This window comes from Vidua macroura, chromosome 3 (assembly GCF_024509145.1).
Source record: "Vidua macroura isolate BioBank_ID:100142 chromosome 3, ASM2450914v1, whole genome shotgun sequence".
NCBI classification, from domain to species: Eukaryota; Metazoa; Chordata; class Aves; order Passeriformes; family Viduidae; genus Vidua; species Vidua macroura.
Window position 1 is genome coordinate 38,993,972 of NC_071573.1, and position 27,074 is coordinate 39,021,045.

The 27,074-nt window shown below is 51.5% G+C and overlaps 1 protein-coding gene and 1 long non-coding RNA gene across 2 annotated transcripts; one reads left to right on the plus strand and one right to left on the minus strand.

The window, feature by feature from the left end:
• Positions 1-4,399: 4,399 nt before the first annotated feature.
• BCL2L11 (BCL2 like 11) lies at positions 4,400-12,329 on the plus strand. Its single transcript, XM_053973963.1, has 3 exons — positions 4,400-4,766; positions 9,235-9,347; positions 11,688-12,329. The coding sequence occupies exons 1-3, from the start codon at positions 4,415-4,417 to the stop codon at positions 11,775-11,777; spliced, it is 555 nt and encodes a 184-aa protein (XP_053829938.1). The 5' UTR covers positions 4,400-4,414; the 3' UTR covers positions 11,778-12,329.
• On the minus strand, positions 9,336-26,817 carry LOC128805347 (uncharacterized). The gene is made up of 3 exons (XR_008436398.1): positions 26,696-26,817; positions 9,837-10,217; positions 9,336-9,498 (listed from the first exon to the last, which is right to left on the minus strand). It is a non-coding gene; the product is annotated as an uncharacterized LOC128805347 (long non-coding RNA).
• Positions 26,818-27,074: the final 257 nt, after the last annotated feature.

Sequence of the window (27,074 nt, forward strand, 5' to 3'; positions counted from 1 at the left end):
TTGGATTGGGCTCTTCCTGCTCTGCCTGTCCTTAGGAATTTCTAAGATGGAGGAAATGGAGGTTTGCAGGTCAGATGTAAGTTGGACAATACTGAACCCACCCTTGGTACCTCCCGTTCTGACCTCCCCCCCACGTCATTATTCAAGCTCAGGGGAAACTCAGAAGACAAATGTCTCTTGTTTGCCTGTAATGGCAGAACTTTGGGAAAAAAAGTGTCCCTTAAAAGGAATATTTTAGCAGCACAATCCCTGTGAGGAAGGAGAGGGCATTAATTTGATTTTTGCATCTCCCCACAGGAGGGAGACAACAGCCTATTCTCCCTCCTTCTGCTCCCTCCTATTTCCTATTCTCCCTCCTTCTGCTTCTATTTCAGGGGTGTTTTTCCTCTGCTTAAATTGTTCAGCTGGAAAACCATGGTGAGCCTGGGCACCTGGTACAGGCTGGGATGGTCAGGAAGGGCTGGAATGTGTTGGTTCTCCTAGGGGTTGCTGTTCTCCCTACATCTGGGGCTCCTCTCCCTGCCCTGATGGCAGAACCTCTTGGATTCCTCTTGGAAGCAGCCTGCTTCCCTTGGCACATGGAAAAGCCTTGGGCTTTGATCTAAAGCAGCTGGTTCCTGACTAAGCTGGAGCGAGTTGCACCAGGAGGCACATCAGCTGGAGCAACCTCGGAGCTAGTGGAAACATAAACATTTGATGCTGGGGTGGCTTTTTTTGTTCCCTTTCTCCCCTTAGTTGCATTGCTTTTATGAGCTGAGCCAGAGCCAGCTGTTCTCTGGCCAGGCCAGAATCTGCCAGGCTTAAGTTTTTAGATCTATATTGTAAATTATATAATTTTAGTTCCTCATATAATACAGAGGGATATGTGGAGGAGCCCTTTGCAGAGCATTATGAGCACGATGGAGCTTTTAGCTGCAGCTTTGCCCTTAAAAAATTGTGTTGTTTTATTATAAACACCCTTAAAAACAGCCCCCTGTCCAAACCACCTGCTCCTGCCCCCTTCCCACCATCATCCCATGAGAAGCAGGAAGGAGAAAGGTTAAAACCATCCCACAACAGGTAAAAAGGATGAGGTGGGGTGGAGGTTCTGCTGTTGTACTTGATTTAAACCAAGCTGTTAAAAACCCCAAGAGTGAAGCCCAGGGCCCAGCTGGCAGGGTGATATTTCCTCGCTGGCATGTGCCGGCTCTGTGCTGCTGAACATCTTGAGGTATCCCCAGAGTTGCCCTTTAGAGATAACTCATCTTGGGGCCTCCACCACCCACACGGGAGAGGAGAGATTTCCTGGTGTGTGGGTGGGTGGCTCTGCCTTTTCTTCTGCAGAAAACCCAAGTTTACTCATCTTTCACCCTCTCCCATCAAGCTGGGGCCCCCCCGGGGTCTGAGGCTCTCTGCCAGCTCCTCCATCCCTTGCTGGTGGTGGCTCATCACCATTCAGCCCCGGTCAAGCCCTTTCTGCTGTCACTTCCCTGCAATTCCTGGCCAGAATTCTTAATTTTGGTTTTGAAGGCATTAACAAAGATAAAGTGTGAGGCTGTTGAAAGCTGCAGCCATTTCACTAATTAGTCAGGTAAATGCTAATGAAGCAGCAGTCCTGGTCCCCTTTTTGGGGTCACCCATAGTGATATCATTTGCTTCATTAGGAACAATAAATAACTTTAAATATACATTAACAGGTCCCAAATTCACTGGTGGCAGCAGGGAATCTAAGTGCCACCTCCTACCCAGCCCAGGGATCACTCAGGTCACAATGGGACCATTCTTGTTGCTTGATTCACTACCACATCACTGTCACCGCTGTGGATGTGTGGAGATCCTCCAGAGAGGGTTTGGGGGTTTCTTTAACTAAAATAGACATTTATTTAACAAAACCCACCTGTTCTTATCTCTATCCAACCTTTGCTGTTCAAGCACCCCCATGCAGATGACAAAGGGTTTGATTTTGGGTTGGTGTTTGAAATTGGGAGCACTGTAAAGGTCAGGCTCCAAGCCTGGCTCAGACAAAGCCTCACGCTTGAGGCTCAAACTTGATTTTATCTGGCAGCACGAGTGAAGTAACATTTATCATGATGATTGGAGTAGGAGAACAAGGTGTCATTTTTTTTCTGTTGGTGCTTTATTCATATCAGAAGGGGTTTGATGAGCATCCACTGGGTGGGGAGGAGGGGCTGGGGGTGGTTTTCCTTGGGGGTTTTCATGGCACTGCGAGGAGTCTGTTCCTGCCAGCCAGGCCCCATCTTCTTTCCTCCTCCCTGCCCACTTCTCAGTGGCAGGGACAACCTGCTGGGCTTGGACTGAGCTCTATGATCTGGAAGGTCGTTTCCAACCTGAGTGATTCAGTGATGGCACAGAAGGAAGGCTGGGTGGGAGATACCACAACTGGAGTGCTGCAGCAGCATAGGATCCTCTCCATCCTCCTCTATCCCTCTCCTTTCTCCCTCCTCATTTCCATGTGGGACATAGGAAAGCTCCCTCCACATGGATGCTGGTGGGTGCATGGGAGGGCTGGAATGAGGCATTCCCAAACAGCATTCCTGGGGAGCTGGGGATGGATGCTGCAGGGCCTTAGGCAGTATTGCGGGGCAGGTTTCAACTTCCCCTCCCTCAATCTGCCCACAGTGCCAAAAATGAAGGACCTTTGGGATCGGCTTCAATGCAAATTCCTCTGACATGGCTCATGACAAGAGGAACGAGGATAATGTTGAAACTGATTTCTTCCATGAGGCTGGAGCCATGATTCATGGTGGGAAAATGCATTTGGTGCCTGTCCTGGCTCTCCAAAATCCCGAGGACAGGAGGAGAAGGGCCAGCTCAAGGTTGGGTGTTGGAAAGGCCAGCCTGTTCCCCATCCCCTTTCTGCTCACATGAGCCACCCATGCAGAAATCAAAACGACCCAGGAGGAGAAAATAGACTCAACATCTGCTGGCTGGCCCCATGTCCTGGCAGCCCAGGTGCCCCCAGAGTATCCCCCTTGCTCTGCCCCACTGCCACAGGATGCTCTGCAGGCCCCAGCCAAGGGGAAAAGCCTCGGGTGGCTCCTGGATCCAAGGGAAGTGTGAAGGAAGCGGGGCTTTGTGGAGCCCCACCAGTGCTGTGCTGTGGGTACCACTGCTGGAGGGCTGAGAAAAGAGGAACAAGGCTGATTTTCAGTGCTGCTTCTCCCTCACTTTTCTGGTGTGGAAAGGTGATGGCCAGACCTTTTGAGCCTTTCCCTTCTGCTGCTGGTCCCTGTCTTCACATTTTTCCCTAATGTGTCTTCCTAACAAATTTCCCTAATTATTTTTGCCCACTTGAACACCTGCAGACACTTTTCCTTCTCCCCCAGTTGGAGTGGGAACAGAGCTGAAGCAGCCAGGGATGCTCCAGCAGTGTGTGGGACCATCCCTGGCTGAGGTGAGGGACACTGGGATGGGATGGGGGACCTGTGACCACCCTGGAATCTGCTCCAGCAGCAGTGCTCAGCCCCTGTGGCAGATGGGCCAGGTCCTTCCTCTCCATAAGGCTTCTTGCACTCCATGGTCCTTCTTCCTCTCCACAGTCTTCCTTCCTTTCCATGGCCCTTCCTCTCCACAGCTGTATTTCTCCACAGGCCGGAGATGCTGCTGCTGCTTGAGGGGTGCATCAGTGCTGGGTGTGTGTGCACACATGTGTGCAAGGGGTGCAGCAGGATGGGCTGTGGGGTGCAGGAGATGCCCTGCAGCAGGGGTGTGTATGTGCAAGGTGTATGTGAAGAGCATGCACCTGGGTGTGACGTCTGTGCGCACATGGGGGTGTAACAAGGCGTGCCTGGGGTGTGTAAGGGGTGTGCAGGTAAGGGGAGCACCCACAGTACATGGGGTGTGTGTAGAGGCGAACCCCATGGGGCGTGTATTGTGTGTGCAAGGTGTGAGTGCGTGGTGCAGGGTGGGAAGGGTAAAGGTATCAGAACACAGCGCTGTGGGCTGTGTTTGTGTGGGGGATGTGTGTGCGTGTAAGGCTGGTAGTGCACGTGTGCATGTGTAAGGCTGTGCCGTGCCCCGAGGTGTGTTTGTCAGCCGGGGCCACGTCTCTCTGCGTGTGTAAGGCTGCGCCCGAGCCCGAGCGCTCCCCGCGGGCGGGGCGGGCCGGGGCCGGGGCGGGCGCGGGGCGGTGCCGAGGCCGGGGCGGCACCGGGCCGGGGAGGCCGGGGCGGTGCTGGGGCTGTAAACAGGGGGCGGAGCGGGGCTGGGGCCGCTCCCGCGCACACCCGAACGCAGCCGCGGCCGGGGCCGCTCCAGCGGCGGTAGCACTGTGAGCGGGGCCGGGGGCGCGGGGCGGGGGCCCAGGCCGGGGCGGGGGCGCGCTCGGCAGAACAATGGGGCGGGGGGGCGGGGGCCGAGCCGGCCTCGGCGCGCTCGGCCGCTCACCGCGCTCCGCTCCCCGTAGGCAGCCCCGATGGCCAAGCAGCCCCCCGAGGTGAAGGCGCGACGCGAGGGCGGGCGGCTGCCGGCGGCGGAGGGGCCGGGCCCGGGCGCGCAGCTGCGCCCCGGCGCTCCCGCCGCCTTGCCCGGGGCCGGCCCGGTGTCCGCGGCCGCCGCGGCGCGGGGCCCGCCCGCCAGCCCCGGCCCCTTCGCCACCCGCTCGCCGCTCTTCATCTTCGTGCGGAGGTCGCCGCTGCTGCCGCGCTCCTCCAGCGGGTACTTCTCCTTCGACGCCGAGCGCAGCCCCGCACCCCTGAGCTGCGACAAGGCCACGCAGACCCCCAGTCCACCCTGCCAGGCGCTCAGCCACTGCCTCAGCGCCATGGGTAAGCTCCGGGGCGCGGCTCCCCATCCTCCTCCTCCTCGCCTCCCCTCCCCGCCGGGCTCGGCTTCCCTCGCTTCCCCCTCCTCAGCGTGGCTTCCCTCTCCTCACCTGGCGTGGCTTTCCTCAGAACCGAGTTTCTGTGGGGGCGTGTGAAGGTGTGAAAGTGAAGTGCCGGGGGAGATGTGTAGAGGGTGAATATGCAGTTGAAGAGTAGGTTGAAAGTGCAGGAGCGGTTTTCCCACCCTTCACCTGGCTTGGCTTTCCTCACCTTCCCCTCCTCACCTGGCTTGGCTTTCCTCAGAACCGCGGAAAACACTCTCGTGGGGGTGTGTGAAGTGCCGGGGTTTGTGTACAGGTGCGAATGAAGAGGAGGGGTATGTAAAGCTGTGAGCGCACAGTGCCAGGGGGTTGTTGGTGCATGAGGGGTCCTGCTCTTTGCCTCGGCTTCCCCTGGAATAATGGAAAACGCAGGTAGCTATGCGAGGCACCTGCAGTAGCACCTCCCGCATCCCACCCTATGGATTTTGGGAGCATCCATGCTGAGGCTGGAGGCTCTCCCGGCGCTCTGGGATTTGTGGAAGCTGGCCGGGCCCGCCGAGCAAACACAGCACCGGGGAACTCCCGTGCGTCCAGCGCCGGGCTTTTTATTACTATGATGTTTATTCTTTTCCGGGCTCGGTCAGTTGCTGCCAGGGGAGGAGGGGACAGGGTTGTTGAGTCCAGCTTCCTACTCAGGGCTTGCTCGTCCAAGGCTGTTTTGCCAAGCAAGTGGCTCCTGGCTCGTGTGCCGCTGCCGGCTCTCTCATCGATCAGTGGCAGTGGTGCTGGGGTCATGCATCCCGAAATTCCCCTGGGCCTGGAGGCAGGCGTGTTTACGAGTGGCTTTGCCAGGTGAAGCCTCTCCAGCAGGGGAAACCTGCCCTTGGGAGCTGCCTGCTTGTCTAGCATTCCCCTCTCCTGATGAATTCCCTTTAATTGGAGGAAACCTTTGAACTTCCACCTTTTAGCTCCGGCACGGTGTGAGTGAGGCAAGCTCCAAGCTTTCTGGGATCTAAATCCCATCTTTTTTGGTTGGTAGTGTTTTTGCTCCCTCCAGGCTCTGGGCTGCGGCTCTGGCAGCGGAAACCTGGCTGTAACATGCCCTTAGGAAAGATTTTGTGACATTATTGCAGTAATTACAGCTTAATTCACGTTTCACAACGTCACCCTGGCACAGCCAGGCAGGGATGCTCCCGCAATTCCTTGCCGGGAAGAGCCGAGGCTTGGGTTTCTTTTATCTGGGAAGAAATTGAAGATTTCCCTGAATTTTTTTTTTTTTTTCCTAAATTCTTGTGCTCTCATCAGCTGTTTTATTGGAGCCTTTGCTCTGTGAGTGTTGCTAGGGGCATCATCCTAAACAACTATAAGCAAATGGAAAACCCTCAGTACTGTTTAACTGGGACTCCTGGATACTCCTGAACAGATTAAGCTGGGAACATGGAGCTACACAGCTGTTTTATCCCCATCCAGGCCTGTAGCTCCCAGGCTGTGACTTCCCATGCTGCTCTCTTTGGGAAATATCCATGACTTTGCCCTGCACACCTCCTGCTCAATCCCTGTGCCTTGGCAGTGTCCAGCTGGATGCGTGCCGTGAGGTTTTCCACATGGAAGTGGGTCAGTCCCTTGGGAAGGAAGCAAAGGAGATATTTTTGTTGTGCTTTTACCCACTGATTTTATCTGTTGTGAGCAGAGGCTGTAAGGTGGAGAGTTTCTCTCAGAAGCATAAGTAATAATAATAATAATTATTATTATTACTAAAATAAACAGACGTTTCCTGCGAGCAGAAGCGACGGATGCTCCCAGCCTCTCCCATGGGCAGTGGGGAACTGCTCCAAGGCTGCTCTAGCATGACAAACTCATGCTTTGCCTCAAAAGTCCCTCACTAAATCTCACAAAACCTTCCCCAAAGGTTTTAATGAGGGCAAGTAAAGGTGGAGGCAGCCCTTGGGAATACCTTGGGTCATGTAAGAAAGAGCTGTTGGCATGGGGGTTTTGGAAAGTGATGCTTTGGGCTGTGCCGCCTTTCTGACAGTTCAGGGGACACATCTAGCTGCCTCCAAAGCTGTTTCTTTTGGGAAATGAGACAAAAGCAGTGATGGGATGCTCTGGGATGGAAGGGAATAAGGGTTGCAGTACCAGCCTGGTATATCCAGGATGATGCTTTTGGGGATGGAAAGGAGAGGAGCAAGGGTGAGTTGATTTGGTTGTGCCAGAAGAAGAGGCTTGATCCTGCTTTTGGGGAAAGAAGTTGGCAGGGATGGGGAATTCCCAGCTGGGTGTGTAAGTCACCCAAGACAAACTTACTCTTTCTGGGAGAGGTTGGGTGACTGTGTGCGTGGTATTTTGTGTCTCTCCTTCCTTTCCTTCCGTTGGCTTTTCAGTCTGAAGGCAATGTGTTTGTTTGCATGTGGATTTTGGGAATGTGGCTAGAGCAGGTGCTCTGGAAATGGGTTTTTCCAGTGCTGGTTTGATCCCAGTGTGTATTCCCATGAGGAGAGAAGCAGTATAAACCTGTTGCTCTCAAAGGAGATTCTCTATATGCAAATAGTTGGATTTAACGGGAAAACCTTGAGGTGGGAATCTGCTGGTGATGTCCTGATATTCTTGTTTTGGAATCACTGCTGTTTCCTCACGGTTCTCCCAGATTTCCTTCAGGGAGGTTGGATACCTCACCCAGAGCTGACGTTGCAATTTGGGCTTGGTTTCTTTGCCCTTCCGAGCTGGAACTGCAGCAATTCCATCCTGGAGCATCCCATGGGCTGGAGCCAAACGTAGCTTTTTGGCGGTGCCGGTGCCCTCGGGTTGTCCCCATGCCTGGGGCAGACATGTCGCCCTCGGTGGCGGGCGCTGGCTCGCGCTATGACTGTGTCCCCCCGCCCCCGAAAGCGCCTGTGACTGGTTTGGGGACCAGTTATGACTGGCCCCTTTCGCCGCCGCCGCTCGGCAGCGCCGCAGAAAGTCCTTTCTGAAAACCTCAGCCCGATTTCGCTCTCAGCCACCGAGCCGAGCCCGAGTGTCTCGGACGGAGGAGCCCCGTGGGCGCGATGCCGGGGCGGAGGAAGGATGGCAAAGGGGTGAAAGGATGGAGCAGAAGCAGTGCTGCTCCCTCGCGTGGTTTTCCTCACGTCCCCGGCGCTCCTCTCCTCTTCCTGCCCCGGCTCGCCGCGTGTTTTTGTTTCCCTGGCTGGACCGGCCCTGCTGACGGCGGCGGTGGGATTTGGGAAGGTCGCTCCGCCCCGGCCGAATCCCGTTTGGCTCCCCGGAGGAGCCGGGCCGGAGGCAGGATCGCGAGCGCCGCGCGTGTTCATTCAGCGGCGAGAGGAGAAGCGCTCGGGGCGGGCGGCGGGCGCTGCTCCTGCACTACTACAGCGTGAAAACAAAACACATCCTCCGGCCAAGCAGCCCTGCCTTGGCTCGGAAATGCATTTTCCAATCAGGTTGGAGCCAGGCTTTTATTTAATTTTTTTTTTTTTTTTTTTTTCTAACTGCCCTACTAATCCTTTGAATGTTTGGAAGATTGGAAGCTATTCCTGTTCCCTTGTGATTCCTCCGAAGCTGTTGAAGCTGTCGTGCCAAAACACTGCTTTGTTTTTTGCAGTATTTTTTTTGGGTTTTTTTGGTTGCATGGGGTTGTTTTATTTTTATTAGTTTGTTGGGGTTTTTTTTTAATATTCCTTAAGGCTGCAGTTCCTGCTTGGATCCTGAACTTAAAGGATGAGGCGGTGCTCGTACCATACATGGTCCTGTTTCTTTTTTTTTCTCCTGGCTATTTGGAGGATTTATCACATGTTTAATAACTCTTTGAGATGGAGACCTAAACAATTATGTATCCTGCAGTATAATAAACACATTAACTCTTTCTTTTCTCTTTCAAGCCAGCACTTGGATTTGCTGGAAATGTGGTTTCTCCGCACATAAATCCAATTGTGGCTTTCTCCTCCCTATGACAAACCCATTGGTTTTCCTTGTTGGGCACTTGAGGATGATTTGGGGAAGAAATGTGAAAATTGAATGAAAATATCCAGGCAGAGGGTTTTTAAGGTTAGGGAAAGAGTCACTACTGAAGGAAGAAAAGGGGGAAGAGGAGGTTTGGTGAGGGAGGGAAATTGGAGCGTGGCATCTTGGCTTTTATCCCTGTTTAAGAGGGACCAAAGCTTGGAGATGTTCCCATGGACAGCCTGCAATAAATAAATAAAAGCCTAACAGTAGTAATAATAATACAGAAATAACAAGGAATAAAAGCCTGTTCATTGTATGCAGTAAGTCCCCACATGCACCCCTGGGATTTAAGAGAGATAAAATATAATAGTAATAAAAAGCAGGAATAAGAGGGCAAGAGTTGATGGGTTATTACAGAGTTTTATGTAGTAAATTCTATACAATTTGTTCTTCTTCCTGGATTTCCAACTTTCCTGTTTCATCCCACACAGCTTCCCGGTGGCAGTCCCACTCTCCACCTGAAGAGGTGCAGCCGGAAATCTGGATCGCGCAAGAGCTGCGGCGCATCGGGGACGAGTTCAATGCCTCCTATTGTCCACGCAGGGTAACTTTCTCCTCTTCACCTTCCATTTCTCTCAAAGGGAAAGGCTGAATCATTTCTGGAAACTCTCTGTGGTGAGCATTTCGTTCACTCAGACGAGAAAAGGCTGCGCGGGTGGGGGGTGGCCTGGACCAGGCAAATCAGCAGCGGTGGCCTCAAATCAATGAAAAATAACCTTTAAATCAATTAAAAATAACCTTGAAATTGGGGCTGGAAGCTTTAGGGCACCAGATTTGCACAAGGGTTTTGGGGCAGAGGTGTTGGATTGGGCCTGGACCTGATGGTGATGAGGAAACTTTTAAAAAGGAAGAGGCAGGGAAGTTTTGGGGGATGCACTGCCCGGCACCATCGCTTTTAGAGAAGCATTCAGTGGGATTCCTAGCCCAGCTCTCAAATCCTGGCTGCTGCAAAGAAGAGATTTGGTCCTAGAACTTACTTCTTTTGCAAAGACTGTTTTGAAAGAGGTTTTTATAAGCCCATGAACTCGCTCACCTTGGGGTGTTGCAACCCAAGTCGATGCAGTAATGCCACAGAGAAGCCCAAGGCAGCCCAGCCCAGGGGGTGAAGCAAGATGAGCTCGCTGGTGTCTCGGCTGTTGAGTGTTCCTGAAGGCTGCATGTTCCTGCTTGTGGATTCTGCTCCATCCACTCGGGCTCGGCTGTGGGAAGAGGGGCCAGGAGCAGTGTTGGTGATGGAATGCTGGCTGCTGGATCCTTATCCATCCTCTTCGGCTCCCACATAGCTCCTGCAGCGCTTTCTCACTGCTCCTAGGGTTGGCTTTCCCACAAAACAGGGGTCAAGTTGCTATGATCTTGCTTTTTCCCCATCATCTCCACCTGCTTCACTTTTCCCAAATGCCCTGGCATTCCTGACCTGCAACAAAATGGTGAAAAGCTGATGTCCCAAATCCAGAATTCAAAATGTACATCTTCAGACCTCCCCCATCCAGGCTGATCCCCTGTGATGCAAATGGCTGCTTTTTGGGATGAAAGGACATCTTGCCAATGAAAGGGAGGGATCAGGCTGTCCAGGAAGCTGGAGGCACCTGGTAGCAGCAGGCAGATCCAGAGGAGCTGGAAGAAATACAGAGTGCCATAGAATATCCTGAGCTGGAAGCGACCCATAAGGATAATCCAAGTCCATACTCCTTGCCCTGCATAGTCCCAGCAATCCCACCCTGTGCCTGAGAGCATTGTCAACCATATTCCTTGAACTCTGGCAGCCTTGAGGCTGTGACCATTCCCTGGGGAGCCTGTTCAGTGCTGGACCATCCTCATCCCATCTCCCATCTCCTCCCTGCCTCCCAGATCAGTGCCTTAAATTTGGAGTAATTTGTGAGGAGCATGACTGTCCTTCCAGCATTATCCTGGCTCCTTTGGTGCTGGAAATCTCTGGGGACATCATGCTGCTCCCTAAAACCCTGTGGTGGATAAGGGGCTGAATTTAATGGGAATGAGGGTGTTTCCCAGGCAGCAGCAGGGTGAGGTGCAGGGAGCATCCCCCAGGTTTGCACGAGGCTGTTCCCAGTGCCGTGGCTGCAATTCCAACCCAGGGCTGGCCCGGGGCGAGGAGTGGAACACACAGGACACGTCCTGCCTGCTCAGGTGACACGAGCAGGGGACATCATGCATGACCCTAAACACACTTTGTACCTGGTGCAATCAGCATGTGACAAATTCTCACTCCCTGCACCCAAAACTGGGGAGTTTTCAGAGCATTTAAGCCAGTGTTTAATTATCATCCCTGAGGCACTTTGTGGAAAGGTCCCTTTTCCTTCTGGAAGCATTCTGGCTGCTCCCAAGCTGTCTCGGCTCTGGAGGGCAGAGTGGAAGGGCTCGTGCCTACCAGCCCCGCCTGGCTCCAGGGTTTGCCCTTTTAGCCCGAGGTTAGACATGGGGAACTGCAGCAGTGCCAGAGCCACACTCGCTGGGCAGGTCGGGGCTGTCGGACGGGTCCCGAGGCGCGGTCCTGTCACGTTCCCTGTCACGTTCCCCAGGGGTGTGGCCTCCCCCAGGACCATTTCTCGGACAAGAAATCAGGAAATCTGGCAATTCGTCATCCAGCCGCTCCTTATCCCAACAGGGCTCACGGGTGCCAGGCTTTTCCTGGAAGAGGGGGCATGCCTTGACTGCTGTCATGAGCCCCAAGTTCTCCTGGCTGCAAAGTGTTAAACACTTCAGTTTGTGCCTCTGGAATATTTTCCAGGTGTTTATATAGCACGGGGGGCTTCATGCTGGGAATTAAAGTCACTGCTTCGTTTGGTTTTTCTCTCTTTGTTGTTGTTTTTTTTTTTTTTTTTTTTTTTTTGTTTTTTTTTTTTTTTTCCCCCTCCCTCTCTTTCAGGGCTTCTTGGATCACCAGGTGGGAAATCCCCAGGTCATGATCTTGCGCCTGCTGCGTTACATCATTCGCCTCATCTGGAGGCTCCAGTGAGCACCAGATGCATCCCGAGCCACCAGGACTGAATTCCTCGCTGGGAAAGCCTGGGAAAGATGGACTCATGGATGGATGTGGGGCTCTCACCCTGCGTCTCCCCCAAGACATGTGGCAGGATGAGGGTGGACATCCCATTCCACGTGGTGTTTTATGGCAGAGTGGTGTTTACTCAGTGTTTCTCTCCACTCTTTTTATTCTTTTTTTTTTGCCTTTTTTTCCCAAAAAAGTCTCAGCAAAAATGCAGAATCATGTTTTGTCATCGTTCCTGGTATTCTGTGGCATGAGCCCTATGGCAGGAACGAGGGAAAGCTGAGCCAGCTCATGGGCAGAGCCCTCAGAGTTTGCCTCTGGAGTTTGCCTTGCAGAGGCTCGGATTCCTCCCCTCGCCCTTTGCCTCCGGGGTGCTTGCCCCCAAAAAGGCTGGAAAAAGGGCAGAAGGATTTAATCAGCACTTCTTTTACCTGTAAATACCTAATGCTACCCCAAATCCAACTTCATTTGCATAATGCAAATCAGCCTATTTCCTGCTGACTGATTTTTTTTTTTTTTTTTTTTTTTTTAATATCTCTGTTTTTTTGATCCACTCTGAATTTCAAGACTTCACTGTTGAACTCCAGGGTCCAAACCATCACAACCAACCAACCAAACCCCAAGCCACCAGGTTGCCTTTTTTTAAAGAAATTCTTTCTATAAAACGTGTGGAAGTGCTTCTGTAGTGTCTGCTATCAGATGTGGGGGACTGAGTAATCCAGCAATAAACTGTTCTGGAGGCAGGGAGCAGCTCCCGGAACACCACAGCTAGAGGCAACGGCAGCAGGACCTGTTGTGAGTCTTGGCTGTCAAAAGAGGTTTCCAAGATTGTGTTTTCCTGGGATCCTCTCCGTGTTTGGATGGGATGAGCACCCAGATGCAGATGGAAGGATGCCAGCCTGACATGGATCTATCCAGGACATTCCAAGGGGATCTGACTGCTCTGTGTCCTCCCAGAGAAGTTCCCAGGCACTCTGTGTCCCAGGGCCTGTCCCCTTCCCCCCTGGAGCCATGGATCCATGGGTATTCCCATTGTTTCCCAGCAGATGTTTTTGGGGGATTGGTTGGTCCAGCTATCCCATATCTATGCACAAACATCCCCCTTCCCTCAGGCTGGTGCAGGTGCTCCCCAAAAGCTACGGGGTTGTTTCTAGTCTCACCAGCACCATAGGAAAAGAAGGAAAACCCCATCCCAAGCCCCCCTTGGAGCGGTTCTTCCCACTGGGAGAAGGTGCTGAGTGCCATGGATGATGATTAGTGTTAATTAATGATAGACAGATCCCAGTGGGACCTCTCTGCACGGCTGTGCCTGGCAGGTCGGAGCAGGGCCTCCTGTCCTGCTCCTGGAGGATCACAGAAGCAGTTTTAACCTTGATTGCCAATTTTATTCCCTTTTTTCTCTTGGAAGTGCAAGGTGAGCAGCAGGAGCAGGGAGTGTTTTGGGAAGGGTATTTTGGAGCCCTTTGGGGGAACCTTTGCACTGGTGGAGAGCGAGCAGTTCAAATAATGAGGGAGCTTGGCCAGGGCAGGTCCTGCTCCTCATCCCTTGGGATTTGCCTCTGGCTTTGGCTCACCGTGGCTGTGCTGCCCCAGCCAGCCCTACAGTAGGCTGCCATCAGGCATTTCCCATGGAATTCCACTGGTAAAATTAAATGGATAAAACTCAGCAGCAGAGGGAGGGAGACCCAGTGAGATTTTTTTTTCCTTCCAGTTGAGTTCCAGCGTTGCTGGTGGATGAAATGGTGCTTTGGGATCTCCCAACCTTTTGCATCCCAGAATGTGTCCCTTGGAGTACACCAAAGAATCACCAAAGAGCACTTTACCCTGTCCTCCCACGGAGACAAAAACCAGATTCGTTTTAAGGAAAAAAAAAAAAATCAAGATACTGGCAAAGTCTCCCAGGGCCTCTTCCACAGCAGGAGTTCCCAGCCAAAAATCATAGGAAAAGGAACCCTCAAAAAGTAGGATTCCTGTGGCGTTGTGAGGTTTAGTGAGAAAAAGCCCCCCAAAAAGGCTCAAAACAGAAGAATGATATAAAATAGGGATTTATGCTCCTTTCAGCCATGTTGGCTGCCTGCTCTGGGTCGTGTTTAAGCATAGTCTGTGCTCTGTATTGCACCAAAAGGATGAAGAGTTTTCCTTGGAAACCAGATTGATCCTGTTCTTGCTTCTCTTCTTTTGCACCAAACTGTAAATACTCAAATATTTATTAGAGTAGAGTACCATATTATTTTCATCATCTGAGCCAAATATCTGTGTGCAATGTACACCCTCTCCTTTCTCTCCTGTAAGTTTTGTACAGCTTAGAAATACTTAAAAAAAAAACCTAAAAAAATAAAAAAAAAAGTTCCTGTTTTTTTCCTACATTTTTTTAGAGTGGAATTGGTAAATACTGTAGGTCCTTTTTTTTTCTTTTTTTGTTTTTTTTTTCCCTGTGTAATTAATGCACTCTACTGTTTAATGCTGTAACTTGTAGAAATGTTGTATATTTATTTCCTGCTTATTTAAGTTCGTGTGAAGATTCGGTTTCCTCCCTGCCAGAAGTGTTTGATTCCCTTCCAAAGCCATCGTGGTGTGGATAACAAGATTTTAATCTTATTTTTCTCCAAGTGCCTAAGTCTTCACTTCCCAGGAGTGATTTAGGCACATCAGAGACTTCAGCATTAGTGAAATTCAGTGGGAATTTGGAATTTGGTTCCTCCACCTCCCAGGATTGCTCCAGCCAGGTTTTCCTGGAGCAGCCATCCCATGGGATTGCGTGAATCACTAAATCATGTCGCAGGACCCAGCTAATGTAGCATTTTTGACTGCAATTTCCCTGCCTTCCTTGTGTTTTGCACTGATGAATTTTGGACAGGGTAATTGCCACTTTACTTGTGCAATACTGCTGTAAATAATTGCAAGAGCCTTGTTTTTTGGGGGTTGTTTTTTGGTTTTGTTTTTAAAAATCTTTTATGTTCTTAATATGAGTTTTATATGAATAAAAACTTTGAACTATTTGTCCCGAGTGCTGGTTCTTTGTGGGGATTGAGGTTCTCCTGAGAAGAGGATATTTGTTGCTTTATACTAGTTTTCCCCATTTTTCACCCATTCTCCCTCCAGACCTGGTGTTCCCCTCTCCATTTTGGTGTTCCCCTTTCCATTTTGGTGTCCTGGAGCTCCAAGATGCTTCAGGCCACCCAAAATGCAGCTCTTGAATGAATTTGCTTTGTCAGGTGCTGCCTTGAATGTTCCCAACCCCAGAAGCTGCTCCATCTGGGAGTTATTTGGGGATTCCTTGGAATTTTTTTGCTTTTCCTCACATTTCTGTGGTCATGGGCACAAGCCCAGCCGATGGGCACCTTCCATGCACTTCTTTGTCCCCTGCTGTTTTTCACTGGCATTGAAGAAATTTTGGAGGTAATTTTATGCTTTGTGTCTTGTTGTTTTATTTGGGTTTTATTTTGTTTGTTTGGTTTTTTAAAATTTTTTATTTATTTTTTTTTATTTTATTGTTTAATGCATTTGTTAACATTATTTTTTGTTATGGAGCATCACTATATTTTCCCTTTTATTGTTTCACATGGTGGTTTTTATTTTACAGTTTAAAATCTGCTCCTAAGAATTCCCATCCCACCTTCCTTCTGCCTGGACCCTCCATCTCATTTGTCCCTCCAGCCCTTCCTATCCCTCCACTTACTCTTCAGCAGTCACCACGTGAAAGGGATTTAAAAGAAACCCCACCAAGTCCTACTTGATAAACAACCTTAAAAAATTCTGGATTTTTTTTGTTTTGTTCTTGAGTGTGTTTCAAATTACAGAAGTTCCTGAAAGGGAAGTTTATTGGTTTCAGGTGCTATTTTGGGGGCTTCTTTAACTCACAAAAAAAAGGTTTAATTGCCCATCCGAGCCTGTGGCAGCTGCTCACTCTGCTCGCCTGGTGGCTCTGCGGTCCTGTTGGAATTTGGGAGCTCATGGATGTGTCCAGGTGAGTTGTAACACCTGGGACATGACCCTGCTGTGATTCAGGCTGGGAGGAGCTCATGCCCTACCTGAACCCAGTGACCTTGGTGATGCAATGGGATGGGAAGCGCTGCCCCTCTGTTGGGATCTGCCCTCGGGCCAGGTTGGCCATGGCCAACTCCAAGGGGCTCATGGCCACTTTGAAGGTGTTCCTGGCCCAGCTAGGCCATGGCCAGGCTCAGGCTGGCCACAGCCTACGCTGGCTGTGGCCAAATCCAAGGTGGTCACGGTTTAGGTTGGCCAAGGCCAAGTCCAAGGTGTTCCTGGCCAAGACAAAGGTGGTCATGGCCTGTTGGTCATGGCCAAGCCCAAAGTGGTCACGGGTCCACCAAACTCAGGTTGGCCTCAGCCCACGTTGGCCATGGCCCACCAAAGCCACATCACCAGCCAGGCCCTTTCTATGCTCTTAAATTCTAACAGCTCATAAAAACCCCTATGCAATTCTGTTTTAAGGATGACAAATGGCCTTTATTCCTTGAAAAGGAGCAAACTCCCAGATTTTATTCATGGAAAAAGCCACAGCTCCCTGTGTCTGTCAGAGCTGGACACTTATGGCTGCCATGTGCTCATGCTATTGGGACACACAAAACTGGGACATTTCCTGCACTCCCACACCTCTGCCGGCCTCAGGAATGCCAAGCAACCCAAGCTGAGGATGCGATTCCAGTCATCCAGAGCCACGGGAGCGACACCAGGCTCTCCCCACACACAGAAATAAACAGATTTTTTTTTTCCAATGACTCGCCACTGACCTTTCAAACACCTGTGCAGCCTAAACCGGCTAAAAATAGCCCCCAAGCTTTGCATTTGATTTTCATATTGCAACAAAGCTCACTCTTTCCAGTGACTTTTCTGCCTTTCTGGCAGCTCCTTGGATACTCGACCTCTCCTGGGGTCACATTCGGCACAGACAGAGATGGGAAGTGTTGGATACCAGGGAGGTCCCTAAAAGCAGTGCTCTAAAGGTGCTCTAGAGGGGTTTTTACAGGGTGGAAGACAAGCGCAGGGATGGCTGGACCAAGGGGACCTTCCTGCCACACTTCCTGAGCATCCCAAACCTCTTTTCCGCAGAATTTTGAAAAATTAAGTCCTGCTACCCAAGAAAAGGCAGACAATGAGGTTACCCCTGATGGAGACACTGCTGTTCCAACAAAAGCTGGTCCTGTGGAGCTCAGGGGGCCTCACACAGTCCTTGTGGGGATACAGGGCCTGTTCTTCCCGGATTTGATGGATTTCTCCTCGCTGGGTTTGTGACAGGCTCCTCCATCCCTTTTCCCAGGAGGACACACAGGTAGCTGGTGCTTCCCGGCCTCATGGGCCGTTCATTAACCCACCCCTCATCTCGCTGCAATTATGGGCAGAGTGGGCTGAGCCAACTGTTTTTTGACAATCCCACAGTTCTCCTGGCTGGTAATTAATGAAAATAAAGTTGGAAGATGGCACGGTGGCCATTCCCTAAGGATGGAAAGGATAGTGAGTGCTGCAGCTCTGCCTGTCCACATCCTTACACCACATATGACCCCACACTAAAAAAGTCAGGATTTTCAGAAATCCTGGTTATTTTCACACAAATAATCCCCCTGAGATTTGAGGGAAGAGCCACGGGATGCCCACATTCCAACGCCTATCCTTCCCAGAGCCACCAGAGTCCCCCCGTCAGCCAGGGGCAGAGGGGACAGTCACATGCACCTGCTATTACCATTCAAATGACTTATTGGCAGAAATGGGTTTAAAAATAGGGGTTTTATGATAAACAAAGTAACCTCATACAGGAAGTGAGCTGCAAATACTAAAACATGGTGTACAAAGGTGGTAGAGAAAAGAGCTGTCCCACAGAACCAAAAAAACAACAACAAAACCCAAGCAAGGGGGGAGTCCAACTTTTTTTTTTTTTTTTTTTTTTTTTAAATTTTTTTTGAAGGAGGGAAAAGGGCTGAACTGAGGGGGAAAAAAGGGCTGGGAGGTGAGAATTTCTCCTCTCCACATGGCCCTGAAATAAAGGTGATGCCAACGCAGCTCCGCGATGTGAATCCCGAGTCTGAGCGTGCTGGGACTTCAAAAAGTGTCGGGTGCTGCTGCTGCAAAGGTTAAGAAGTTTTCCTCCCGAAACCCCGAGTGTGGGCTGTGAAAGAACATGGTAATGAAGAAAAATTTCCCCAGGGCTGCTCTTTGATTATCACCAAAGCCATCGAGTTTCAGTTTGAGTGATTTGTATTTATTTATAAAAACAAAGACGAAATAAGTAGAACGAAAACAAAAACCTCATCCTAATTTCTGAGCTGGAGCCTGATTTATTCGAGCAGAGATGTTCAGGTAGAGCAGGCTGGGTTGAGAAAATGAGCTGAGTTACCCATGTGCTGCCAGGGCACATTTTTTAAGGTTAAAAAAATACCATAAAATCCCCCAAAAACACATCCAATCACTCTCATCGGTGCCAAAATGCTGATTTACGAGTCCCTGGGCTGGACAGCAGCTCCAGCCATGGGGCTCAACTCTGGTTTGGTGCTGGAGCATCTTAATTCAAGTGGGAGAACAAAAGGCATTTCTCTTTTCATGTGTTTTCACTTCCATAGTGAGAGAGCTGGTTAAAAAAACACACAAAAAAGCCCTTCAGTGGTCTCTCAGCCTCCACCGTGTTGTTTTTCTACCTATTTTCTGTTGTTGGCTTTTGTTATCAGTCTCATCTGCAATTTGTGGCCGATTCTGACATGTTTCAGGCAGACAACGTGTTCCCAAAACTGCTTGCAACCTTTCACGAGGGTACAATGGCAAGCACAGGCACAGTAGAACCACAGCACAACGAGAAAAAGGGCAGATTTAACCCCAAAATCAGCGTTTGCCCAAATCTGCATCCCCAAGGCAGAGACGAGCCCCAGGGCAGTGCTGGGTAGCACCAAACCAGCCCCTGCCCACCCCTTCAGTTTAATAGGAATTAATTCCATCTCCCCCTCGCAGGAGAAGCCAAACTCAGCCCTGCATGACCCACTGGATTTTTCCTGATCCCAAACAGCATTTCCCAGCATTTTCCCACCAGTGGGCACAACCCCATCCCAGATACCCCCAAATATCCCAAATACCCCGGTGAGCCCTGCTTTTGGAAGCAGAACATGGATTAAATCAGTGGGGCTGTGAATTACCACCAAAAGCCAACGCCACCGACCTCGCAGCCCTGCAACATTAATAGCGAAACCAAAAAGCAAATTAAATACCACAGGAGCAAGCGGGAATTTAGCAATTTGGCTGAAATTCAAGCAGCGTCACCCCGGTGCCCACCACACTGGGTGTGGGAGGCAGTTCTGGCCAGCAGCAGCATCAGCTGAGGAGGAGCAGAGGGGTTAAACCGAGGGATATTCGGGGGGTTTGGGCTGCACTGGAGGGCTCGGAGCTGTCACCCCGCCGGGCTGAGCTCGGTGACGCCGGAGCAGCGGAGGCTCTCCCGGAGCGCCGGCGAGGGAAGCACCGTGCCGAGCGGCCCCGGTGCCCCCTTGGCGTAGAGACAACCAATTTTGGGGTTTTTCAGGACAAGAGGTGGCTCGGCTCGGGCTGTCCGGCCGGGGGAGGACTGAGCCATTGTGAAACCCGGGTCCTTTTCTTGAGGCTGCCGCTGCCGGCGGCGCCCGAGCCCAAAGGCGCCCGAGAAGCCGCTCCAACGGTTTCCCGGAGCGGCGGCACCCACGGGCTGCCCGCCCCGCGCCCCTCGGACACCACAATTTCAGGCTCCCCCGAGCAGGGAACAGCAGCCAGCAGCTCCCTCAGGAAGGGCTGCCTTCACTCCCCAATCCCCTTCAGCCCCGAACCTCCTCCCTCAGGGTAACTGGTAAAGGGGGGGGTCCCACTGCCCTGCTCCTCCCATCCCAATGCCCCTAGGTTTCCAACAGGCACCGATCTACGCCATCGGCTTAGCCAGAAAAACACTAAAATACAGAATTTCAAGTCAATGTCTCAGGGCTCTCCCAAAGCTCTCTCCACTTCCTGTGACAAAACAAAACACGCTTCATTTGAAACTTATTCTTCCTCTATTTAGTGCCGAGAAACGGTGACCAAAAGCACCCTCAAAACTCTCCTGGGATGCTGCTCCCTTTCCCAAGCCATCCACACCCCAGGCAGAGGACAGAGCAGGACTGGAACAGCCTCAGCAAGGCATGAAGTCTTTAATTTCAAACGATTTCATTTCAAATCTCGAGCTGGGCTGAATTTCCACGTCGCTATTTTCGTCTCGCTGCTGCTCGAGTCAAACGCTCCCCTCCCACCCACCCTGCTTCCCCACGTCATTGATCTCAAACCTGTCAAAGGTGGCAAAAGGAGGAGTCAGGGGATAAATTTGGGGTTTGGCTCATCCGCTTCCCTGTGCTGGAGTCAGATAGACTGGGAATATTTGCAGAGAAGGAAAATTGAGACAAATCCATTTGCTTTGACTCATGTGGGGAGAGTGGAAAACTGAGAGTCCCCAAAATCCTCAGGCTTTTCCCACTACATTCACCATGGGTGAAGAAACCAGAATTTTGGGAAGTTTAGCACCAGGAACTGGACTTCGATAATCCTTGCATGTCCATTTCAACTCAGGATATCAGTGAAATTTCCAGCACTTCTGGGCTGCTCTCCTGCCAACACTGCTCTCTGAGCATCCCTTGAGCAGCTGAACAGAAAAATAGGGGGGAATTTGTGGCTGATCTGATTTTGCTCCATCATAATTTTTCAGTAAATACCTGAAGGGGGATCACTCTGACCTGAGGGGGAATGGGTTTTTTCCCAGGAAAACAGTAACAGTTGGCTTAAAAATGTCCCACCTGGAAAATCATACAGGATTTCTCCAGGGGCTGGGAATTTGCCTCTGAGATTTAAGATGAAAAATTCAGTATCAAGAAACCCAGCTGGAAAATCAGACATGCCTTTCCCAGAGTCTGGGATTTGCCCCTAGGAATTAATCTGGAAAATTCAATACCAAGAAACCCACCTACTATGAATCTCTCAGCAGTAGCCATTAAATCTGTGGGTGCTTCCTCTTATTCCCAATCCTTGCATTTATTCCCAATCCTTGCATTTACTCCCAATGCTTCCAATTATTCGAAATCCTTTCCCATTGTAAAAATAATCCTTTTTATCACCCTTTTTTTTTATTTTTAATTAACCCCCACTTGGCTTAATTTATACCATTAAGGACATAATTCCTATTATATGAATTATATTATTTTCATTATATTTATCACATTACATTAATTCTATCTGTTCTGTCACACTCTGTTATTAAACTTAATTTAATAAACTTAATTTAATAAATATATATTTATATTATTCAACTTTATTCAATAAACTAATATTTTGATGTATTAATCACCACATTATTCAATAAACATACAAACAGTTGACATATGAGAATATATTTAACAATTTTATTTAAACAGAAATAAATGTCTTTGTATGCATTATATAAATATAGATAAATACATTTACATATAAATAGAAATATATTTACATAATTTTAATTTTTATATGAATATACAAATGTAGGATTTATTTAAATATAAAAAATAGGGGAATGTTGGGAGATGCTGGATATTAATAAATTGCCCTGATAGATTTTAATTAATTGCCCTGCTGGATTTTAATTGCCTTTCCTGACTTACTTAAATTCCCCTCCCTGATTTTAATGCCATGGAAAAGTGTGGAAGAGCTCAGAGAGCCTGGGAAGGGGCACTTTCATGCCAGGATTTGGTCCCAAATATTTTCAAAAGAAAATAAATCCCAAACATCTGGAAAGCCCCAAATCCCTCAAACATAGCCTGGGTGGCCTTGGAATCACAACACCATGGGAATGGGCTCCAGAGGGACCTGGGTGCTGGGATGGACATGGCAAAATCCCTGTATGGAATTCCTGGGAATTCCTGGCAGGGGAAAAGAGCAGCTGCTCAAAGGTCCTGGGAATGGGCACGGGGAGAGGGAGAGGAGCAGCTGGGAGACAGCCCCGCAAGGCAGCACCGGTAATCCCAGTATCAACACCAGCACCACCAGTACAACCAGAACCAGCAGCACCAATACAACCAGAACCAGAAGCACCAGCACCACCAGTACCAGCACCAGTACCACCAGCAGCACCCACAGAACCAGCATCAGCCTCAGTAACCTCAGTACCACCAGTAAAACCAGCCCCAGCAGCCACCCAGTCACTGCTGACTCATTTTTGGCCAGAGCCTCCCGGCGCTGCTCTGTGGGGTTTTCCCTTCCTCCTCTGTCACCAAATTACCCAGCCCCCCCATGACGTGGGGCTGCAATTCCAGGAACTGCTCAGCTCCCCAAACCCCAGTTTCCAGCTGAGGAGGCAAACTTGTGCTGTTGGAAGTGCTGGTGGCACCCACAGCCTCGTTCCGGCAGTGGGACATGGATTAGGCACCCAGCTGGTCCCCTCAGCTCAGCACTTTGCACCCCAAGCAACTCATCCCAAAGCCATTCCCTGCCCTTCCCACGGAGACATTTATCCATCCCATGGAGGCACTCACCGGATCCACAGCTCCTTCCCCACATCCTCCAGAGCATCTGAGACCAGGAGAGGGAACATCCAGGACTGGGTATGTTTTCATGGGAATGGGTGGAAAAAATCCCAAAGTGCTGACTGCATTTGTTTCCCACCATTAAGTGGGGACTGAAATAATTGGGAAGGGGACAAGATCCCCCTTTTCAGTCCTAATCCCAACAGGACAGCCGTGCTTCTGCTGATTCTCTGGGGAAAAATAAGGAAAAAAGGCTTTTTTTTAGTTTATGCTGCTTCAAAAACCTCTTCTGCTTCTTCGGTTCCAAAAACAGGGAATCACCTACGGAGGAAGTAGCACTGGGAATGCTGGAAGCAGAAGAGCGGGAGGTTTATGCCAGTAGGATTGGGGCTGCAGGATGGGAATGATGCATGCCTTTGTGCCCCTCAGATCACAGGTAGGATGCTCCACCACAAGGATTCATCCCTGTGCTTCCCACACTTCTTCCACAGTCATTTGATGGCAAGGGGTCAGGATCAGCTTCCCTGGGAAACCCCAGCCCCATCCAGCACAGCTTCTGCGGGAATGTCATGAACTCTTTGATATTGATGATTAATGAGAATGATGGGAGGATGTAGTGATGACAGCAGAAACCTTGGATCCAGCATCCTTCCCTGGGCTACAGGAATTGTCCAGGCAGAGCAAGGGACAGATAAAAATCCATGAGCCAGGGAAAACTGTAGGAATTCCCTTAATTTCATTCTCACTTTCCCTCTGCTCAGAGCCCCCTACTTCCCAGGCACAGGAGCATCCCCCTGGAGCAAATTCCCCACACACCAATTCCTGAAGCCACCCATGGATCCCCTGCCATGGGATCCCTCCATGGATCCCAGGCCAGACCAAATCCATCCCACATCCTACCTGGCCTCTCCTCGCTGCAGCTCCCAGCCCGGGATGCGCGGAGGGTTTATATGGCTCCGTCCCTCCCACCAGGATGTGGGGAAGGAGATTTTCCCATGGCTCAGGGGCTCTCCCACTTCCCCCGTTGGGAAAGGATCAGGGAGTTTTTCTCATCAGAAGGAGCTTTTGCTGGGAAAGGTCTCATTTCCCAGGGCCTGGAGCCAAGTCCATGGGGACTGCTGGCTGAGGAGCTTGGGAAGGGGATGAGATATCCCAGAATGGGAGCAGGAGGCTCTTTCATCCAGGGAATGCATCCCTAAGCTCTCAGGCACCTGGGTATTCTTCCAGCCTGGAAAGCCCCATTTTACCCCCATTCCCATCTAAAAGAAGCCATGACCACCCAGCAAATCCCCTAGGAAAGGCTCTGGTTGCACTCCCGAGGGAACAGCTCCGGAAATGCTCATCCCACTCTAAGCCCTTTCCCTCCCAGCTAAGGGACCTTTTCCCTCTCTCCTGCAGCACGGGGGTGGCTGTCACCCTGCTGGTGTCCCCACCTCGGGTTTTTCCCACTACATTTCTGTTCCGTGTGCTTTGGAGCTGCTGTATTTCGGGAAAACAATGCGCCCCACACACAATGCTTAGGGCAGGGCCGTGCTCCTGGATCCAGCTGGAGTCTGGAGATGACTCAGGGGCACAAGCAGTCCTGGGAGTGGTGACATAGTGGGGAGGGGGAGCCTCGCGGGGCTGACATGGAAGGAAGGGGGAGCTCCGGGAACCTTTAATCAGCCTTTTCCAAATCCACACTAATCAAACTTGAATTTATGACACCGGAGAAGCAGCTTGGATGCAGAGGGGTTTGGCACTGAGTCCTCCGTGGCCATGCCATGGTCCAGCTGAGCATTCCAACCTCAATCCCTGTCTTCAGGATCTGCTAGTGGCTTTAACCCTTCCAGCACCATCACTGCAGCCCAAGGAAAAACCCAGCAGTGCCTGAGGAGCTGACATGGGATGAGCGATGGCTTGGCTCAGCTGAAGGAGGAAAGCCACCCAAAACCATCCCCTTTTTGTCCTCATCTGCAGCTTTCACCCATTTCCCATCCAGCTCCCTCGGCTGAGACTCCAAGGATCACAAACCTCTAAATGAACCCAGGAACTGTGGAATTCTGGAGGCGTCAGAGCACCACACCAGCTACAGTGGCACCAAATGCTTGGCTATTCCCCCCAAAAACTGGGAGATGGATGCTCCTCTTTGTTGCTTCCCAGCAACATCCCTGGAGCTCCTCCCAGCACAGCACAAGCTGGTGGGAAATGTCCTTCCTGGAAGAAACCAAACCATGAGCATCCTATGGGAAGGAGGAACATGAGGATTGGGAGTATTTTCCACTGTGGTAGGAAAACACTCAGCCTGCTCCCTTTCCACCTTTTTTTCCCCCCAATATTGCAACAAAACAGGAAAACGTGCTGGCAGTCATTAGCATCTCCCTGAAAAATGCCAGGTTGCCAGCCCAGCTTCCAGATCCAACTCTCCAGAAACCCCTGGAGTGGCTGCGAGCTTTAGGAACACCATCGTCAAAAATCCCATTTTCCTTCTAAAAAGGAAGGGGTGGAAACTGCTCCTGCTGGATATTCCCAGTGGGATGGAGCTGCTGCAGGATGCAGATCCCAAAGAATCATGTCATACCACTGCCTGCATCACCTGTGGGGTTCAGCCACATCCACTTGGGCAACGCAACACCCCAAGGGATCCCTCGGGATAGCTGTAATCCCACGGGATCCAGCTGCTTTGCCGGGCATGCCGACACCTGCCTTCCCGCAGAGCGAACAAACAAGTTGCTAAGTCACAGCAAAACCATGAAAGCAAAACCACAGAGCCCCAAAGCTCCTCTGAGTCACTCCCTGGCCGTCGCCACGGCCCCACAGCCCTCCCAAAATTTGCCACCACCTGCAGCTGCTGATCCGTGCTCCAAAGGGCTGGTCCAGAGGTGCTGGGAAGCATTTTCCTGCAGGGAAAGCTTCTCTGAGTGCACACAGGCATGGATGGAGGAGCTGAGGTGACGACCAAACCAACCTGGCAGCTCCCACTCATCCCTTCTTTCCATAACTTCACCTGGATTTTTTATTGTTATTGAACGGTGCCAAACACTCGTAAGGATGGGGATGGAGCCGAGCCCCGGGCAGACAGCACTCCCGGGATTAGTCACCGGTGGCAGCAGAACGGCCGACATGAGTCACGGAGGTTTGGCCGCCCAGTAAACCCGGGATTTTCGGGTTCCCGGCTCTGGGGTTGTCCTGGGGACACCTTTCGGTAACTGGTGCCCGGTTCTCTCAGCCACCTCCCGGCACTGCTGCTTTGCCGTGGGATTCCGCAGCAGCTGGAATGGCGGCATCGGTCCCAAATAACCCGTCTGTGTTTGTGTCCCGTTTGTGCCTGAGGTGGGAACTGCGATTGTGGGCCCGGTGGCGATGCCGACAGAGGTCACTGTTGCCGAAAAGTTGCGAGCCCCAGCCAAAAAACCAAAGGGAACTCGGTGGGGAAGGCGGCGATGGGGTCGGGCTAGAATAGGCACCGCGTCCCAGCTGTGGGACCTTCCCGGGAATGATGCACCGGGAAACGCAGCCGGCACCGCGATCCATGGGATGGGATGAGCTGGAGAAGCCGCGCTCTACCCGCAGCCACCGTGGGACATCCCAGGGGCCGCCCAGCCGGGACTAAAGAAGGATCATGAGGATAATTTCCCCCTGGAGAGGGAATGTGCTGCCGCCTGATGATCCCGAGGGCGAAAGCTGAGCCAGAGCAGGAAAAGGAGGGAGCCCGGAGCTGCTCAGCCCCTGACCAAGCCACTCAGCTCCGGGACAGCCCACGGGACACACAAGCAGTTCCCAGGGAACCGCAGTTTGGGATGTATTGGGTGGCAGGTGGTGGAAGAGCAGGAGAAGCAAGAAGGGAACTCGCTACTACCTTCCCCAGCCCAAATCCCAAAGGAGAGTACAGAATGAGCGGGAGAGGGCAGCACAAAATACCCCAAAAAGGTGACTAAGCACTGTGGGGGTAGGCATGACGCCAGCGGAGTCCGGCCTCCGTTCCCAGCTGTGCCATTATCATGGTATCAGGGAATGATTGGGTGGGAATGCAACATAAGTCTATCCCGTTCCACCCCTTGCCATGGGCAGGGCCACCTTCCCTCACCGAGGTTGCTCCAAACCCTGTCCGACTGGCCTGGGACACTTCCAGGGACGGTGAATGGAGTTATCCCGGTGCAGGACCAGGGAGAACCTCCACATCCATCCTCCCCTTTTTCCGTGCCTGAGCAGCGCTGCCTCCCTCCCTGCGGCTCCCGGAGCATCCCTAAATTCCTCCCAGCTCCACACCGCCTCCAGGGCTCCTCCACCAGATCCCTCCGCGACGAGGCAAAGCGCACCCCGAGCAGCAGCCCGCGCGAAATCCCAAACGTTCCCGCTGGTTCCATGGGTTTTTTCCCCCGCAATTCCTGGCGGCAGCCAAAGGGAGCAGCGCCTTACCGTGGGTGGTGGGGCCGGGCCGCCCCCGGGCCGGGGGTTCCCGGTGTTCCCACGAGGAGCCGGGAAGCGCAGCCCCGGGCGTACGTAACGGGCGCGGGCGGCCTGGGCGCGCTGTGCCCCGATCATTGGTCCAGCTCACGGCAGCCGCTGCTTTCAAATTCTGCTCGAGCTGCGGAAGGAAACAGGAAGCCCCAGAGCTCCTCGCCAAAGCCTCCCGCGCCCACCCCCGCCCACGAACTCGCTTCCCTCGCCAAACGCTGGGAATGGTGCTTTTCCCACATCCGGTGGAAACCGGGAGCATGCCGACGCCGAGGTCCTGGCAGGGAGTTGCTAGAGATGCTTGGTTTCATGTTACTCGTCATTTTTCATCTTATTCGTG